A 19,110-nucleotide genomic window follows, 5' to 3' on the forward strand; every position below is an offset into this window, starting at 1 on the left:
AGGTAAGGCTCTTCTCTCTAGCACTTCCTTGATGTAGCCAACGGGTCAGAGGAAGATTTCAACAGGTGGCCGACAGCGATCACGTGAGGCAGGTTGGGGGCCAGCCGCCCCCTCCCTTCGGAACTGCTCTTCTCCGCAGAGCTGCGCGTGGTCCGCGAGCCTCAGTGGTGCCCTCCGTCCATTCCGCCTCGCAGCCCCGGAGTTCGCTGCGCCGGTGCGCGGAGAAGGCGGCGGGAACCGACCTCCCCTGGAAGGCCGGAGACGGGCTCCGGGAGCCGGTCGGGTCCCCGGGACCGCAGAGCCCCCGCGGGGCAGCGGCGGAGAAGACCGAGTCTCTGTCCTCGCCAGGATGCACAACGCGTCGTACTGGGGGCCGGAGCGCGCCAACACGTCGTGCCCTGAGCCCGCGCCCACGCTCGGCTGCCCCAATGCGTCCGGGCTGCCGCCGCCGCTGCCGCCGCCGCTGGCCGTGGCCGTGCCCGTTGTGTATGCGGTGATCTGCGCTGTGGGGCTGGCGGGCAACTCGGCGGTGCTGTTCGTGCTGCTGCGGGCGCCGCGCAGGAAGACCGTCACCAACCTGTTCATCCTCAACCTGGCCGTGGCCGACGAGCTCTTCACGCTCGTGCTGCCTGTCAACATCGCGGACTTTCTGCTGCGGCGCTGGCCCTTCGGGGAGCTCCTATGCAAGCTCGTCGTGGCCGTCGACCAGTACAACACCTTCTCCAGCCTCTATTTCCTCACGGTCATGAGCGCCGACCGCTACCTGGTGGTGCTGGCCACCGCTGAGTCGCGCCGGGTGGCCGGCCGCACGTACGGCGCCGCGCGCGCGGTGAGCCTGGCCGTCTGGGGGGTCGCGACGCTGGTGGTGCTGCCCTTCGTGGTGTTCGCGCGGCTCGACGAGGAGCAGGGCAGGCGCCAGTGCGTGCTGGTCTTCCCACAGCCCGAGGCCTTGTGGTGGCGCGCGAGCCGCCTCTACACGCTGGTGCTCGGCTTCGCCATCCCCGTGTCCACCATCTGCGTCCTCTACACCTCGCTGCTGTGCCGGCTGCGCGCCATACGCCTCGACAGCCACGCCAAGGCCCTGGACCGCGCCAAGAAGCGGGTGACCGTCCTGGTGGTGGCCATCCTGGCCGTGTGCCTCCTCTGCTGGACGCCCTACCACCTGAGCACCGTGGTGGCGCTCACCACCGACCTCCCGCAGACGCCGCTGGTCATCGCCGTGTCCTACTTCATCACCAGCCTGAGCTACGCCAACAGCTGCCTCAACCCCTTCCTCTACGCATTCCTCGACGACAGCTTCCGCCGGAGCCTCCGCCAGCGGCTGGCATGTCGCGCCGCCTGCTGAGCCCGCTCGCAAGGAGCCGGCGTTAGGGGTCGCTCAGGGTGGTTCCGGACCCGCGGCGCCCCCGCAACCCCTCTCCCAGCTTGCTAGAGATGCGGATTCTCCGGCCTGTCCCGGCACCTCCGGCCTCGGAAGCTCTGTGGCTGCGCGCGCAACTTGAATTTGCCGAGACTTCGGGGTGCTCCGGGAGCCCGCGGAGCTTGGGGACCGCTGCGGCTGACAGCGCACAGACGGCTGCCTAATGCCAAAGAGCACCGAGGCAACCCCTGACTTTGACACGGGAGGGGAGGAAGGGGGTCGTGATGCTGAGACCCTCTTCCCGTTCCCCTCTAGCCTCCCGCCCCAGCCGAGCGCAGCCCGAATCTAGGAGGAGCCCTTGGCGCCGTCAGGGGAGAGGCCCGAGGATGCTTCGGGCGCGCTGGCGTCGGCTCCATACTCGGCTTCTCGGATTTCCAGCAGCGACCGTCTGCGCTGCTCCAGCTGGAGAGCAGACTGGCGCGGGCCCCTGGAGCTGTTCCGCGCGCTCTCGCCGCGGGGGAAGAGGGTCGGGGCGCGCGCGGGCGCTCCCATCTAGCCTAGCTGGAGAGAGGCTGAGGCCGCCCGGGGCTTCGCGGGGGACACAGAGCAGCTCGGGTGGCGGGGCAGGAGATGAATGTGTGCGTGTGTGTGTGTGTGTGTGTGAATGTGTGTGTGTGTGCGCGCGCGCGCGCGTCTAGCGGAAGCCGAGGCTTTGGGTGGAGGAGGATGGAAATGGGCTGTGATGTCTACATAACAGTTATTAATATAAAAGCGGTGATAACCCCTTCGTGACCCAGCCACTTCTCTCTTAGCCTTTCCACTTTCCCACCCCTGTGGTCACCGCGGAGCCCTGCCGGCCAGGCTCCAGAAAGGCCAGGAGTCCAGTCCCCGGCAGGGTTGTGGCGCCCCCTGGTGGAGCCACTGCAGGCGCCGAGCATCCCAAACAGCGCTGTGTGTACAGGTGAGCGAGCGCAGCTGCGAAGCCGCTCTTTCTGTGGCTGGGTTACTCGTCATCGCTTCCTTCTGCAGAGGGATTCGCTACCCCTACGCCCCTCTGCTCCTGACGACCTCTAGTTCAGCTTGGAGCGTCCGTTGCAATTCTTTGTGTGCATATTGCTTTTCGAAGTTGAGAACTTTATAAATATGTGTGTACTAAAACGTGTACAAAAACGTGTACTAACCTCACAGGCTTTTGTGGACTTAATGAGATCAAGAGGAGATGCGCATCCATTCCAGCGTTCCCTTTCTCCTCATATGCTTCATCCTCTTCACCTCAGAGGGAGCTGAAATGATGAGACCTTATAATAATGTCTCCTGGGTTCCTTTCCACAGGGCCCTGGGTGATGTCTGGTCCAAGCTGAGAAAGGAAACCAGACAGCACCCTATCTTTATCTTATCTTAACTTACAGGAGACAAAAGTGAATTAATGGAGGACTGATATTGGCTTTGCCCAGCCATCTATAGTCTTCAGACCTGAGGGCAGAGCATTAACCAGACTTCAGTCATTAGTGAGTGTTTTAAAAGATTTTTTTTTTCCTTTGGGATGAATTCCAAACAAGAATGAAAATTTCTAAAAGTATTTGTTTCCTACGGTCAGGATTAGGTGTGATCTAAAGTAGTGTTGCTGGTGTGGCAGGATTTGTTAACTTAGATTAATGGACATTAACCACTTTCTCTTAGCTTTAAAATACTTTTAACAAAATAAATGAAATGGAAAATCAGGAAGGGAGTTTTTTTTTTCTCAAGGAAGACACTAACTCCCTTCCTGATTTTCATGAATAAGAATTGCTTCCTTGGCTCCCAAAGCTGTTAGGAACAACGGGGTGATTCATAGCTATCAGTTTAGAAAATGTAAATTTAGAGGGAGGGGGGATCGGGATGGGGAATACGTGTAACTCTATGGCTGATTCATATCAATGTATGACAAAACCCACTGAAATGTTGTGAAGTAATTAGCCTCCAACTAATAAAAAAAATTAAAAAAAAATAGAAAATGTAAATTTAGAAACATACCTTGGGTGACAAATAATAGTATTAATAGCTTCAGAATATGGTTTTCTATTTCCAGTGCATTTTGATGGCATTTGAACAGTGCTCTGTTGGTGGGTTTCAGAGCCCTCTTGGAATTCATTTTAGTATCTTTCAAATTTCTTGGAAACATTCTATTTACTTTCTTTGTGACTCACAAAATTATTTTGTGAATCCTCAGTAGTTTTTCAATGTTAAAAATGTAAGTGTAGAGTAACTAACTGCTCATCCTTTGAGGTGATGGACAAAAAGCAAAGGGGATATTCTGCCACAAACCCAGATGTGAAGCCTCATCTGTCTTCGTAAACTCAGTGACTACTTTGACATCCTCGGGATACACATCGGGGCAGAGCCATGTGACCCGCCTATCAGTGGCACCACTCCCTACCCCCTACACACACACGGATCAGCCTGGCTGTCTTTGAATCCACAAGAAGATCACTGGAAAAAATGTAGGACTGACACGGCTGTGTTGTCCAGGTGTGGACTGGCATCCTTGTGTGTGTGTGTGATTAAATGGGACCCAGAACTTGTTTCCTCCTGGCTTTCTACACCGTTGGATAAACTGTTGTATCATTGTTTCTAGGTTATTGCCTTCATAATAGCATGTAGGACTCCATACTATAAGTCTCAGGCTACCTTCTTATGACTTAGGTACCAAGCAAAATAACTATGCCAGTAGCCATGCCAGAGTAGAATTTACTCACCTCATTGCATTGCAAAGGTTTTAACTCTGTGTTGAATTTTTGCAGCCTTCCTGTAAACTGTGTTGTTTGGTTCTACCACCTCTGTTATTTTAAAATGTCCACTTGGTTTTACTAGGTTTTACTTGGTACACTTATGTAATATATGTGCTTAGGCATTCTCTAGAGAAATGCAGAAAGTCTGCTAGTCCATGGCAAGGAAGCTCTTGTTCAAATAAAAGCGGAAACATTCTGTGTGAAGAGTTTATATTCTACTTCTGAGAACATGGGATCCATAATTCAGTCACCTTAGCATTTATGTGTCATTAATTTTAAAAATACTGCTTTCAGGGAAATGTTATCTAATGGATAAGCAATAAATAGATAGAAGTACTTGACAGGATAAGGTTAAGGGTGAAATCCCCTCACCTCTTATTTTGGTTGATTGTGAAAATGATGTAAAACTGCCAATTAGCACAAAAACCCTGGGTCATATGCTGGATGGAAAAAGGATAATAAGCTTGTTATTTCATTCATTTCTTGAATATTTGAGCAGCTTGTGTGGAGAGTGAGAAGGGAAGAGAAATGGCTTAAATTGTCAGCATACACATTGCTATTTCAGCTAGCTGAATGCACAGGCATGGCACACGAATGGTCATGGTAGAGAAGCTCACTAGAAAACCCCTCGACTTCCTGAAAACTCCTATCCTCAGCAACATGCTGGGGAAATAGCAACAAACGATGTTCTGGCTAGATGATTCTGTAGGATCATTGCCCTTGTCTAGCTAAGGAACATGTCAGAGACTGCTTTCCTAAGGCTCTTTTACGAGGATGGTTTCCAGTCTGGCACTTCGGTCCCCGTTTTACATACAAAGTGGGATACCGGAAGTGGGTTGATTTGGCAAGGACCAAAAGACCAATCAGGACCAATCAGCGCCATCTGGTTCCTGTTCTAGGAACTGTCTCATCCTATTCCAGCAGAGATGAACTTGGTTGCAGTGTGTAATCTGAAGTTATCAGACCATAGAAAACATGGATGTCTTTGAAATAATTTGTGGACCAGGCAAGATATACCTACTATTGCCACGTCATGTACAAAGGAAAGATAAAATTTAATAGTAAAACTTCAGTTCTAATGCAGTCTTGAAAGTGTGCGGTGTTGTTGAAGTTTATATAAAAATAAAAATTCCTTGACCAGGGCCGGCTGCATGTAGAGCTCAACCCCAAAAGGACCACATACATTGTAACCTGCGTGCTTCGTGCGTAAGGACCTGGGCCCAGGTGCGCCATTGAAGCAGAACAGAAAGTTAAGGGCACCTCTTTATACAGAGCAGAGTTTCACAATAGAGGATATTGTCCTTAAATTTAGGGCAAGCTACATATATTTATACCATATCTCATAAAGTTATATGAAGATATTCTATCACATCAATTAAAAGAAAAGAAAAAAAGATGCGGAAAGGGAAGAAAAGGTAAACTGGCATCTCTGAGAAACATCAGGATCCGTGAACTGCACGCTCCCCCAGCTGGAACAGAAAGTCCCTTTTGGGAACTCTCTCCCTACAGATGGGGGGGCTTCCCTGGTGGCTCAGATGGTAAAGAATCTGCCTGCAATGCAGGAGACCGGGGAGGAGGGCATGGCAACCCACTCCAGTATTTTTGCCTGAAGAATCCTATGGACAGAGGAGCCTGGCGGGTTACAGTCTGTAGGGTCACAAAGAGTCAGGCACGACTGAGTGGCTAACACTTTCACTTTTCATCTTTAACAGCAGGTATCAATGAACCTTTTTGAACAGAGGGATAAATGCTGCTGCTGCTGCTAAGTCGCTTCAGCCGTGTCCGACTCTGTGCGACCCCAGAGACAGCAGCCCACCAGGCTCCCCCGTCCCTGGGATTCTCCAGGCAAGAACACTGGAGTGGGTTGCCATTTCCTTCTCCAATGCATGAAAGTGAAAAGTGAAAGTGAAGCTGCTCTGTCGAGTCCCATTCTTAGTGACCCTAAGGACTGCAGCCCAACAGGCACCTCCGTCCATGGGATTTTCCAGGCAAGAGTACTGGAGTGGGGTGCCATCGCCTTCTCCAAGGGATAAATGAGTATCTTTAAATCCAGGTAGTCAGAGTTAAGAGAGTTTTTTCATATTTTACCATTTGTACCCATTTTCATATCAATTGTTTCAGTTCAGTTCAGTCGCTCAGTCATGTCTGACTCTTTGCGACCCCATGGACTGCAGCACATCAGATTTCCCTGTCCGCCACCAGCTCCCGGAGCCTGCTCAAACTCATGTCTTATGGAGTCGGTGATGCCATCCAACCATCTCATCCTCTGTCCTCCCCTTCTCTCGCTGCCTTTAATCTTTCCCAGCATCAGGGTCTTTTCCAATGAGTCCATTCTTCACATCAGGTGGCCAAAGTACTGAAGCTTAAACTTCAGCATCAGTCCTTCAATGAATGTTCAGGACTGATTTCCTTTAGAACTGACTGGTTTGATCTCCTTGCAGTCAATTGTTTCTGAGTTTCCTTTCGGTAAACTTTCAACTTGAGTAGATAAAAGTCTATTTTTCAGAAAAGCCACCAGAGGGCGCACTGAGATAATTTTTGTAAGAAAAAAAGTTATTCAAGCTGATTGGATCTTTTGCATAAGTAATTTCACCAGGTTTCTTCCAGAACAGAATTTCTTCTTGTGACTATGTGACATTTCTGAAAAATAAAAATTACAAAGTTCAACCCACAAAATTAAAAATATTGATAGTTATAGCTTTATTCTTAAAACAGATAGCCATAATTAAGATAACTCTGGCCTGAAACAGTTTAAGTAATTATGAATACAGAGGATTCTGTATTTTTGGAATTTGACTAATATGTTTGGATACATATTATAGATATGTTTGGATACATATTATCAAATTCCAAAAATACAGAGGATTAACATAATTACTTGAATTGTTTGATCAGAAAGTAAAGAATTTGCCAGCAATGCAGGAGACCTGGGTGTGATCCCTGGGTCAGGTATATCCCCTGGAGGAGGGAATGGCTACCGAGTTTGGTATTCTTGCCTGGAGAATTCCATGGACAGAGAAGCTTGGCAGGTTACAGTCCATGGGGCCACAGAGAGTCAGACACGACTGAGTGACTAACACTTGGATACAATTGCTAGGGAATTTAAAATTTAATTCTCCAGTTATGTACACAGGATTTAAACATCAGAATTTTAATTTAACAATAGATATATTTAGATATTATTTTTATGTTACCTCAAACATTTGGATTTTTCAAAACACAATCAATTTAAACTTAACCTTAATTCTGCTATGTGAATATTGATAAACTTAGATAATTAACCATAAAATAGATTAGCTTATTAGTAATTAATAAGTGATAACTAACATTGGTCTCCATATAACTCCTTTGATGGAGGCCAATTTTTCTGATAAGTCAGGAGTCATCAGTGCATAGTTGATGCAATGGTTCCGTGATGCTTTGAATGTCTGGACTCCTCTTAAAACATTTTTAAAAAAATTTATTTGGCTGTCCTGGATCTTCATTGTGGCGTGCAGGTTCTTAGTTGTGGCATGTGGGATCTAGTTCCCTGACCAGGGATCGAATCTGGGCCCCCTGCATTGGGAGCACGGAGTCTGACCCATTGGGCCACCAGGGCAGTCCCTGGGTCCTTTAAAGACTTGCCGGCACCTTTCCTAGCAAAAGCTGTTTGCTTGCCACTTCTTCATCACAAGGCGGCTGCTGCAAGCCCAGCCTCTTTTCTGTATTCCCTTCAGGAAGAAAGAAAGGAGAAAGAGGAAGAGGTCACACCTATACACAGAAAGCGATAACTTTCTTGGAGGTCTCCAATGAACTTGGGCTTACATACACATCATTTACACCCTGTATGGTTTGTTCTTTGCGTTGTACACTATTTGGGTTTGGACAACTGTGTAATGATCCGTATCTACTGTTATAGAATTGTACTGGGTGGTTTCAGTCCCCCCACCTTGCAGCCGCTGTCACGTCCCCAGTGCTCCACCTACTCACCCCTCTTTCCCCAAGCTTCAGCAACCACTGATCTGTCTACTGTCTCCATAGTTCTGTCTTTTTAGAATGTCTTATAGGTAAAATTATATGGTATGTAGCCTTTTTATACTGGCTTCTTTCAGTTAGTAATTCTGCTTGCTTACTCAGTCGCTTAGTTGTGTCTGACTCTTTGCCACACCATGGACTGTAGCCTGCCAAGCTTCTCTGTCCCTGGGATTCTCCAGGCAAGAATACTGCAGTGGATTGCCATTTCCTCCTTGAGGGGATCTTCCTGACCCGGGGTTCGAACCCGTGTCACCTGTGTCTTCTGCAACTTCTGCATTGGCAGGCGGATTCTTTACCACTGAGCTACCTGAGAAGCCCTAAAGCGAGCAAGCAATTGGTAAAATCATACAGTATGTTACCTTTTTATCCTGGTGTCTTTCAGCTAGTAAAATGCACTTGTTTCCTCTATGTCTTTTCATGCCTTGAAAACTTTTTTCTTTTTTTTTGACCATGCCATGAGATCTTAGTTCCCCCACCAGGGACTAATTCCAGGCCACGGCAGTGAAAGTGCCAAGTTCTAACCACTGGACTGCCAGGGAATTCCCAAGAGCTCGTTTCTTTTTAGTGCTGAATGACATTGCCTAAATGTATTGCTCTTTGTTAATTCATTTACCTACTGAGGGACATCTTGGTTGCTCCCAGGATTTAGCAATTATGAAGAAAGCTGCTATAAATATTTGTGCACAGGGTTTTGTGTGAGTAGAAGTTTTTAACTCATTTTGTAAATACTAGGAGTATGAGAAAATCTAAATGAAAAATTCTTCCGCGGTTAAGCAAAGAACTGAAATTTATTTTATTTGAAACTGCTATACTTTCATGTAAGGGGTATGACGGACATACTGTGACTATTCAGAAAACTCTTCAAGAAAAAAAAGTAAAAAAGAATGGAAATGCTCTTTCATTAAAGTAAAACCCCTTTGTAATACCTCAATATTATTTTCTGTTTATTTAGGTTTCATAAAACCTTTAGTTTTGAGATTGTGCATTCTATGGAAAGGGCATATTTATTCAGTAATAGCAAAGATAAATGGCTTTTTAAAAAAGGTTATATCCCTTAAATATCATTAAATTTCACATCTTCAACATAAGTTGAATTCCTAGATTTCATCCTCTATTAATACTTTGTATAAATATTCAATAGATGGCACAGATGATGAGATGGTTGGAAGGCATCACTGACTCAATGGACATAAGTTTGAGCAAACTCCCAGAGATTGTGAAGGACAGAGAAGCTTGGCGTGCTGCAGTCCATGGGGTTTGAAAGAAGAGGACACAACTTAGCAACTGAACAACAACAAATGGCCCAGAGGGGCCAGCGATACAGAGAGACCAGGTCGACATAAAATATTTCAACAGATGTTGGAAGGATTAAGTGTTGTCAGTCAGGGTCCGCTAAAAGATTCTCAAGGAAAGCTCTGAAAGTATTAGGGAACCTAAAGATTAGAATTTTGAGTTATAAACAAGAGTTTGAAATTAAAAAAAAAAATTTTAAAGAAAACACACATAAAAAAACAGGTTCCCTACACTGGAGCCCCTCATATCCCTAGGCCACGGAGCCTGGAGACGGGTTTCACTGTGGCCAGCAGCCACCATCAGGGCCTCAGCTTCGATTGCCTTTTCTCTTCTTCTGCTCAATCTAAAGCTAAAAATGTGAATAATTTGGGACATAAACCGCACAACTGTAGAGAACTATATAGACCCAGCAAAACTCAACAGATTCAGAGCCTGCTCTTGGCTGAGAAGCCAGGAATCTGCTTTCATCCTGAGTTATGGCTCCAATTGCCTGACTCTTAAGGAAACAAGGTCCTTCAGTTCGATTTTCTAGGAGCTGAACCCTGTCCAGACCTCCCTACAGGCTGCAGCCGGCAGGACTCGCAGGCTGTCCCCTGAGTCCTCTGACTCATTTCTGTCTCCAGCCTGCTCCTCTCTTATCCCCATACCCATCTGTTGACTCATTGACCTGAGCTTTGCACTCTTCACTAATTGCATCTATTTCTCTCCAGGTCATCACAAATCACCATTTCCAAACCTCATTTTAATCCCAGGTGCTCATAAAATGATTCTTGTTTAAAGATTGAAAGAGCTTCTGTGATTACATATAATTGAGTACAGAACTAGCCTCCCTGCTTATCAGTCTCATTAAATGGGGGGCGAGGGGGGGGAAGAGAGAAAAATCAGTCTTGGCAACTGGGGAGCCTCGTTGGAACAGCAAGCTGATTGAATGCTCTGCTTCTGAACTGGATGTTTTGGTTTTAGATAAACACGACATACATAAGAAATGAATCTTCCTAAATGGAGACTATGAAGTGATATCACATTGTCGTTTTGACTTGTATTTCCCTAATGCCTAGTGACGCTGAGCATGGTTTCATGTGCTTGTTGGCCACTTGCATATCTTCTTTGGAGAAATGTCTACTAAAATCCTTGGGCCGTTTCTATGTATGTATGCATGTGTGTATGAATGTGCATATGCACGTACTAGTTACACCTAAAGTCACTGTCAGATTTCACAGTGTTCTTCATTTTTGAAGTCCTAAAGAAAAACACTGTTGCATCGATTGTTAAATCTGCATTTATCTGGGGATTCTGAAGGTGGTGGTGGTGGTGGTGGTTTAGGTGCTAAGTCGTGTCTGACTCTTGCGACCCCATGGACAGAGGAGCCTGGCAGCCTCCAGGGGATTCTCCAGGCAAGAATACTGGAATGGGTTGCCATTTCCTTCTCCGGGGGATCTTCCCAACCCAGGAACCGAACCCAGGTCTCCTGCATTGTAGGCAGATTCTTTACCAACTGAGCTACAAGGGAAGCCCCTCTGAAGCTGAGCAGAAGATTAATAGGAAGATTTTCACTGAAAGACAGTGATCACAGAAATAGAATGCCTTGTGGATCTAAATGTGTGCCCATTTTTAAATTGGGTTATTTGTCTTTTTTTGTTGTTGTTGAGTTGTAGACATTCTTTATATATTCTGGTTTCTAGACCCTTTCAGGTATATGATTTGCAAGAACAGTTCTCCCTATTCTGTAGGTTGTTTTTTAATTTTCCTGATAGTTCCCTTTAACGCACAAAAGTTTTAAATTCTGATGAGGTTCAGTTTATTCTTTTTCCTTTCATTACCTATGCCTTTAGTGTTAAGTTTTAAATTTCAAGTCAAAGAAAAAATGAAGAGGTAAAAAGGCATCTCTCTGACTCAGTGCTATTTGACTGCCTTCAAAAACTTATAAGAAAGGGAAGATGAGTTCTGGCCCATGGTAATTTCTCTTCACTGTTTGCTAGTATGAAGAACAAACAACAGAGCCTTTCAATGTTTATAAACAATGACTTTTTCCGAGAACTTGCCACTTGTCGGAAATAGCTTTTTATTCAAAGAGGCAGAGATGTATCCTCATAGATGAAGTGCAGCTTGCTGGTTATGATCTGTATTTTGTATGGCTGTATTTTGGGGGGAGTCTGCGTTTATATCTCTTCTTAGCAAAAACTGTGGATGTGTTCCCATACCAAACAGCAAACCTAATACCAACAGATACAAACTAGAAGACGGTCTTGTGAAAGCTACTGACATTTATTTATTGGGATCCTCCAGGTGTCAAGTATGGGAGATCCTTGAAGAGAATTTCCCATTTCATTCCCTGACATCTCAGAAACAGACTGTGTTATTGACATTATTGCTCTCTGGTTGAGGGTTTAGGGAGAGCATGTAAGATTTGCCTTCCGTCATTCATTGGGACAGGAGCCGATCAGTTTCAGCGTGGAATGCTGCTCCACATTCAAGCCATGGATGACACCCCAGCAGGGGAGTTGGACACGGAGGCTGAATCCCTCTTGGCTGCACAGACAGCGCCATGCGGGGATCGGGCACTGTCATCAGCGTCGCTGGGCAGAGGTATGGGGTCCTTGCTCAGCCCCGTGGGAGCCACAGGGGTGGAGCAGTGAGGAAGGGGTGGAGGCTTCCTGCTGGGGTGTGGCTGAAGGAGAGTAGATATTGCCAGAGAGGTGTTCCAGTGTTAAACCTTCCCAGTCCCCTGGCCAGGGAGCAGGCTTTCCTCAGAGCCCTTTGAGTCTATGCTGCTGGCAGTTCTGGGTCAGAGTGGGGTCCGGTGTCTGTTGACTAGGAACCCAGGGTCCCTGGGCTGCCCTCCTGCTTTCTGCATTCCAGAGTCTTCCTAGGCTTGCTTGTTTTGTCTGGACTTTTTAGTCGGAAGAGGTAAGAACAGGGTCTGTGCTGGAACAAGAAATCCCCTTTTCCCTTTAATTTTTTAAAAAAAATGTATTTTATTGACACATAGCTGATTTACACTGTTGTGTTAATTTCTGCTGTATAGTACAGTGACTCAGCTATACACATATGTATATTCTCTTTCTTTATGGTTTGTCACAGGATATTGAACATAGTTCCTTGTGCTATACAGTAGGTCTGAGTTGCTTATCCATCCTCTAAATAATAGTGTGTATCTGCTCATCCCAAACTCCCCCTCCACCCTTCCCGCAGCCCCGCTTAACAACCACTAGTCTGCTCTCTATTCTGAGTCTGTCTCTGTTTTGTAGATACATTCATTTGTGTCATACTTTAGGTTTCCACATATAAGTGATATTCTTTTATATTTATAATATAAATATAAATATCCTCAACCCACATGAACAAAGCTTCTAGCCCTCAATCTCCACCAAAAGCACCTTTGCTAACGTTAGTCATGATTTTGTGGGGTGACTTCGTGGGTTAAACCCAGTGATGGCTTCTCATTCTCGTTGAGTTCAGGCTGTGAGCAGCTGCTAGCACAGGTGAGCTCGCCTCTCCTAGACACTCTTTACTCGGCTGAAGGACACTCCTCTCCCTTGGTTATTTTGCTGCTGCTCTGGCCACTCGCGTTCTGAGTCCTTGGCTACAATCTGGAAACACGGCAGTGTCCAGAACTCTGTTCTCAGATCTCACCTCTTCTCAAGGCGATGTTTACCCTTAGACCCTCAGTCCGGCTCATGGCTTTACATGCCCTCTACAGTTAAATGCATGCTTACAATTTCTAAATGTATATTTGGACTCTGACTCCCTTTAAAATACCAGACTTAATTCTGAAACACTTACTTGACATTTCATATATAAGCTATCTACAGGCATCTCAGCTTTAATGTGGTTCCCTTCCCTTCACATCTTCTCTTTTCTTGGTCAGTGGTGACTCCGTCCCTCCAGCTAAGGCCCAAAACTTGGTGTCATCCTTGACTTCTCCTTTTCTCTTGTATTCTGCATCCAATTTGTCAAAAAGCCCATCACTTCTAGCTTCAAAATACACCTATGACCTGTCCTTTTCTCATCCCCCATCTTGATGCGAGCCACTCTCTTCTCAGGGGGTGGCCATGGCTGCATCATGGCACCTCAGCCTCATCCCTTTTCCCATCTGAGTCTCACACTGTCAGTTTCTTGATCTGCAAAATCACGTGTGCGGGAATTAACAAAACACTTGTCCTGCTTCCTCTGGTTATTTAATGTGTTAGCACTGCGTTTATTTTCCTACTTAAATGATTTCCTAAGGTAATATAAATAACTTTCATAGAACAAATTCTTAAAGTTTATTTTACACTTGGAAAAACCATGCATATTCCTGCTTTAGGGATTCAACAACTTTGCCTTTCAGTGACAACGTAAATTGAAAACAATTTAAGCACAAGTACCAGAGGGTGACTGGTTCCCAGTTTGTGTCAGAGTGGGATTGCTTTTGTGAATTCTCATCCATGGGAGATTTGAGAGGGAGGAGCTGGAGATTCCCTGCAAGGTCAGCCAATCCATTTTCCCAATTAGGGCAGCATATTTTTCTTCCAGATGAGCCTTTCAAACCTTCACCCTGCCAAGGTAATGTCCCAGGTCTCAATATAACAGGGCTCGTTGGAGCCTTGGGAGCTGTCAGTGTTTATGATCTAAAGGGAGCTCAGTGGATGGTGTGTGTACCACCAAGATACCTATAGCTGCTCTGGTTGACAAGGACCATTTGTCTGCTTGACATCAAAATAGTCTAAGTCAGCGGTCCCCAATCTTTTTGGCACCAGGGCTGGTTTCATGGAAGACAATTTTTCCACAGACTGGGAGTAGGGGGATGGTTTGGGGATGATTCATGTGCATTACATTTATTGTGCATTTTATTTCTATTATTACTATATCAGCTCTACCTCAGATCATCAGGCATTAGATCCTGGAGGTTGGGGACCCCTGGTCTAAGTCACGGGGGTTGCCATTTCTTGTCTTCATGGAAGGGCTTTTCCCTTCTAGTTTATCATTCCTTCCATCCAGCTATCTTGCCAATGTACTGATAGATTTCCTCAGTATTTTCTATTCTCAATTTCTCTGGTAGCTCAGATGGTAAAGAATCTGCCTGCAATATGGAAGACCTGGGTTCGATCCCTGAGTTGGGAAGACCCCCTGGAGATGGGAATGGCAACCCACTTCAGTGTTCTTGCCTGCAAAATTCCATGGACAGAGGAGCCCGGTGGGCTACAATCCATGGGGTTGCAAAGAGTTGGACACGACAGAAACAACTTGGCACACAATGACCATAGAAAGCTGATATCATCATCACAATCACAGTAATGAACATCTCCATCACCGCCAGAAGTCCTAGCACAACTGGGCTGCACTGCAGTGCTGGGTTGCTGGTCTCTGCCGGGACTGACCTTCTGACAAGTCGATGTAAGCCGGGCTCCTCTGGCGGCACAGACTTGCAGACAATCACTTCCTTTCCCCACCAGCAGTTCCTGCTTGTGAGGGATGGTGGGATGGTAAGAATTTGTAAACTTTAACCTCCCCAGAAAAAGCAAAGATATTAAACCTCACTTAAAAAGCAGAGACATTACTTTGTCGACGAAGGTCCTATAGTCAAAACTACTGGTTTCTCCAGTAGTCATGTATGGATGTGAGTTGGATTATAAAGAGAGCTGAGCACCAAAGAATTGATGCTTTTAACTGTGGTGTTGAAGAAGACTTGAGAATCCCCTGAACTGCAAGGGGATCCAACCAGTCCATCCTAAAGGAAATCAGTCCTGAATATTCATTGGAAAGACTGATGCTGAAGCTGAAACTTCACTACTTTGGCCCCCTGATTCGAAGAATGGACTCATTGGTAAAGACCCTGATGCTGGGAAAGATTGAAGGCAGAAGGAGAAGGGGACGACAGAGGATGAGATGGTTGAATGGCATCACCGACTCGATGGATGTGAGTTTCAGCAAGCTCTGGGAGTTGGTGATGGACGGGGAAGCCTGGCGTGCTGCAGTCCATGGGGTCGCAAAGAGTCAGACGACTGAGCGACTGAAGTGAACTGAAACTCACCAGAACAGGACAGGAAGTGGTATTAAAGCTCATTTAATCACACTTCATGAATTTGTCCCAACACAAAGCATCTCATTCAGAGCAAGAATAACTTCTGTTTAGTTCCACCTCTGGACCCAGAAAGTCAGCCTTTAATCAGACGGACAGAGTCTAACACTTACTCATCTGACAACATGGGGTATAAATTTGAATCTTCTCCTTTGTCAGTAATTAGTTTCCCATGGCTTTTGATAAAAAAAAGTTAAGTTAAAGGTCACCTTGAAAGAAAAATATCTCACAGTTGTCAAAATGTGGATTTGGTTGGCATAGAAATGCATCATTAAAATACTAACGTGTAAGTAAGTTACTGTTTTCTTTCTTTTTTCTTGTATGGATAGAAGTTTATTATTATCCATAACGAGCATAGCAAGACCTTCACTTTTAGAGTGTGAAAAATAAAGTCAGCATTTTTTATTTAATATACATCTAGAAAATTATGTTGAGTTTTACCTGAAGTAAGGAGAAAAATAATCTGGCAGAAAGAGAAATGGGGGAAGTGGCAGGAACAAGGAGGATAGGCGGGCCTCACTGTGACCTGGGTGCTTCCTCTCAGGGCCTTTTGCCATCTCCAGGAGGAGGCAGAACAGCCAGCAAGAAGCCTCAGGGATAAACTCCCAGCCCCCAACCCCCAAGTGTGATCAGCTCTTTCCTTTGATAACCTTACATCACCTGACAGCCTGCATCTTCACACCCAGAACGAGGCAGACTGAGGTGGATACTAATTTGTTCTCATTGTCGTGTGCTCAGAGGAGAATTCCAGGCTGATCATAGGTCTCCCAAATTCACCTTCCCTGGCTTGCCCTGCGCTTACATGCCTCTTTTTCCTTTACGGAATATTACTAAGTGTGTGTGTGTGCACTCAGTCGCTCAGTTGTGTCCAACTCTTTGTGGCCCCATGGACTGTAGTCCGCCAGGCTTCTTTGTCCGTGGAATTCTCCAGGCAAGAGTCTTAACCATTGGACCACCAGGGAAGTGCCACTTTTTAAATTGTAATGCACTATACACCTTGTTCTAGATTCCGGAGGTCTGGCAGTGAACACAGCAGATCAAGTGGCCTGCCAGCACAGTTGGGGGAATGGAAAAGAAACACATAGGTAAAATATATCATGCAGAGAGTCATGAGTGGTGAGGAGGGAAAAATAAAGGAGAGGATTTCCCTGTGGGCACAGGGAAAGATCCCACATGCCTCAGGGCAACTAAGCCTGTCCCCACAGCTACTGAGCCTCTGCTCTAGTGCCTAAGAGCCACAGCCTCTGAAGCCCGAGCGCCTAGAGTCTGTGCTCCACAACAGGAGAAGCCACTGCAAGGACAGGTACTGACACTGCAGTGAAGGGTTCCCCCGCTCGCGGCAGCAGGAGACAGCTTGAGAGAAGCCGTGAGGACCCAGCGCAGCCAAAAAGAAATAAATCATTAAAGAAAAAAAGATAAAGGAGAAAAACGGGGGTATTAAGTGATGAAAGAGCATCTGGGGGTTTTAGGTAAGGGGGCAGGGCAGGCTCTCACTGGGCCAGACTGGAGCAGGGGTGAAGAAGTTCCAGCATGGACACCTGAGGATGGGGCTCCAGGGAGAAAAGACAGGAGGTACAAGTGTCCAGAGGCAGACTCGCTCGGCGCACTTAAGGAATAAAGCGGAGACCAGCGTGGTGGAGCAGAGGTGGAAAGCCAGGGCCTGCAGAGCTCATGGGAACAGTAAGTTCCTTGGTTTTTGTTCAGAGTGAAAGGGGGCACCATGTGGGGGGCGAGCGTTGAGCAGAGAGGGGAGTGACAAGACGTGGCCTAGGTTTGAACTGCATCCCTCTGATGTCAAGTTCAGAGAAGATGCAGAAGTCTCAGAGACCAGTTTGGAAGGTTTAGAAAAGATCCCGGGAGCAGCTTATGATGCAGGCCCCAGGGTGGGGGTGAGGTGGGGTGTTGTGAGAAGGGTTTAAGTCCCTGATGTGTTCTGAAGGTCAAGCTCACAGCATGTGCTGATAGACTCCAGAGAGTGTAAGAAAAAGTCAAGATGCATGAAGATGCCTCTGATTGATTGAAGGGAAATTGCAAAAGGATCTGGGTTGTGTGGGAATCCTAGAAGCTTCATCATCATATGCATATGTATATGATCATGAGTGGGCCTCCCAGGTGCCGCTAGTGGTAAAAGAACCCATCTGCCAATGCAGGAGAGATGCAGGTTTGATCCCTGGATTGGGAAGATCCCCTGCGGTAGGGCAAGGTAACCCACTCCAGTATTCTTGCCTGGGATCCCATGGACAGAGGAGCCTGGCAGGCCACAGTCCGTGGGGTCACAAAGAGTTGGATGTGACTGAGTGACTGAGCCTGTCCTGTGTGTACATTTTGGGAAAGTGACCACTACAGTAAATAGATTTTGGAGGATAAACATGGATATAGTTGGGATTACCTGAGACATCACATTCTCTTCATAGGCAACACCCTCTTATCCTCAGAAAACCCCTGTTTTGGCTTCCTATGAACTTCCCTCAATTGTCATAGCAAGAAAATGTTTAAACTTCAGACTCATTGTCAACACACTTATATGCTTCAAAGAACAATTCTAATGTTAAATTGGCTCTTTTCTGCTATGGAACAGCTGAGCCCAAACAATTCATTATACGGTCAAGTGGTCACCCTAATTTGGTTATTTGTACAGAAATAACATGAATGGTAACGGTATATTTATTTTGTGCTGATTAAGAATTGGATTTGACTTGATACAAGTAAAATGTTTTCTTAATCAATGACAAAGAATACTTTTTTAAAAACTAAGATACTTGTGCATGCCTGTTCAGTTGTTTCCAACTCTTTGCAACCCCATGGACTGTAGCCCACCAGGCTCCTCTGTCCATGGGATTCTCCTGGCAAGAATACTGGAGTGGCTTGCCATACCCTACTCTGGGGATCTTCCTGAACCAGGAATCGAACCTACATCTCTCCTGCATTGGCAGATGGGTTCTTTTACCACTAGCGGCACCTGGGAGGCCCACTCATGATCATATACATATGCATATGATGATGAAGCTTCTAGGATTCCCACACAACCCAGATCCTTTTGCAATTTTCCTTCAATCAATCAGAGGCATCTTCATGCATCTTGACTTTTTCTTGCCTTCTCCAGGTGATCTTCCTGACCCAGGGATTGAACCCATGTCTCCTTCATTGGCAGGCGGATTCTTTACTACTGAGCCACCAAGGAAGCCACGAGATATGTTGGCAGCACTACTATTATAAAAAGTCTGTAAATATTACAGTCAAAATTCTAGAATAAAATGGTTAAAAGGTTCATATATTTAAAAATACGGTTGACAGGAGCGTCGTGTATTCTTTAGGTTTGGTTGCTGGTCTGGGTGTCTGAACCAGCAGAAATCCCCCATCATCCCGGGAGACCCACAGAGCACATACTGAACCAAACTAATGAGATCAGAAAACACCGAATGTATTGTCAGCAACGGGAGGCTGGCTTGAGCTCCGGACACCAGGATATTCAAAAACACTATCTGAGGAGTGAAATCTATTAAGTGGAGTGTTGCCTGGTCACTGTCTCCAGGGCCTCCCACCTCATCCCTGAACCCTCCCCGCCCCCCAGCATTTACAGGGTGTGTGAAGTCCGTTTTCTGCAAGTACACAGT

At 46.3% G+C, this 19,110-nt stretch overlaps 1 protein-coding gene across 1 annotated transcript; it reads left to right on the top strand.

Annotated features, from left to right (window-relative positions):
* The first annotated feature begins 245 nt into the window (after positions 1-245).
* Positions 246-1,345, top strand: NPBWR1 (neuropeptides B and W receptor 1). Its single transcript, XM_043880329.1, has one exon. The coding sequence runs from the start codon at positions 350-352 to the stop codon at positions 1,343-1,345; it is 996 nt and encodes a 331-aa protein (XP_043736264.1). The 5' UTR covers positions 246-349.
* Positions 1,346-19,110: the final 17,765 nt, after the last annotated feature.

The sequence above is a fragment of the Cervus elaphus genome, chromosome 21 (assembly GCF_910594005.1).
Source record: "Cervus elaphus chromosome 21, mCerEla1.1, whole genome shotgun sequence".
Classification (NCBI taxonomy): domain Eukaryota; kingdom Metazoa; phylum Chordata; class Mammalia; order Artiodactyla; family Cervidae; genus Cervus; species Cervus elaphus.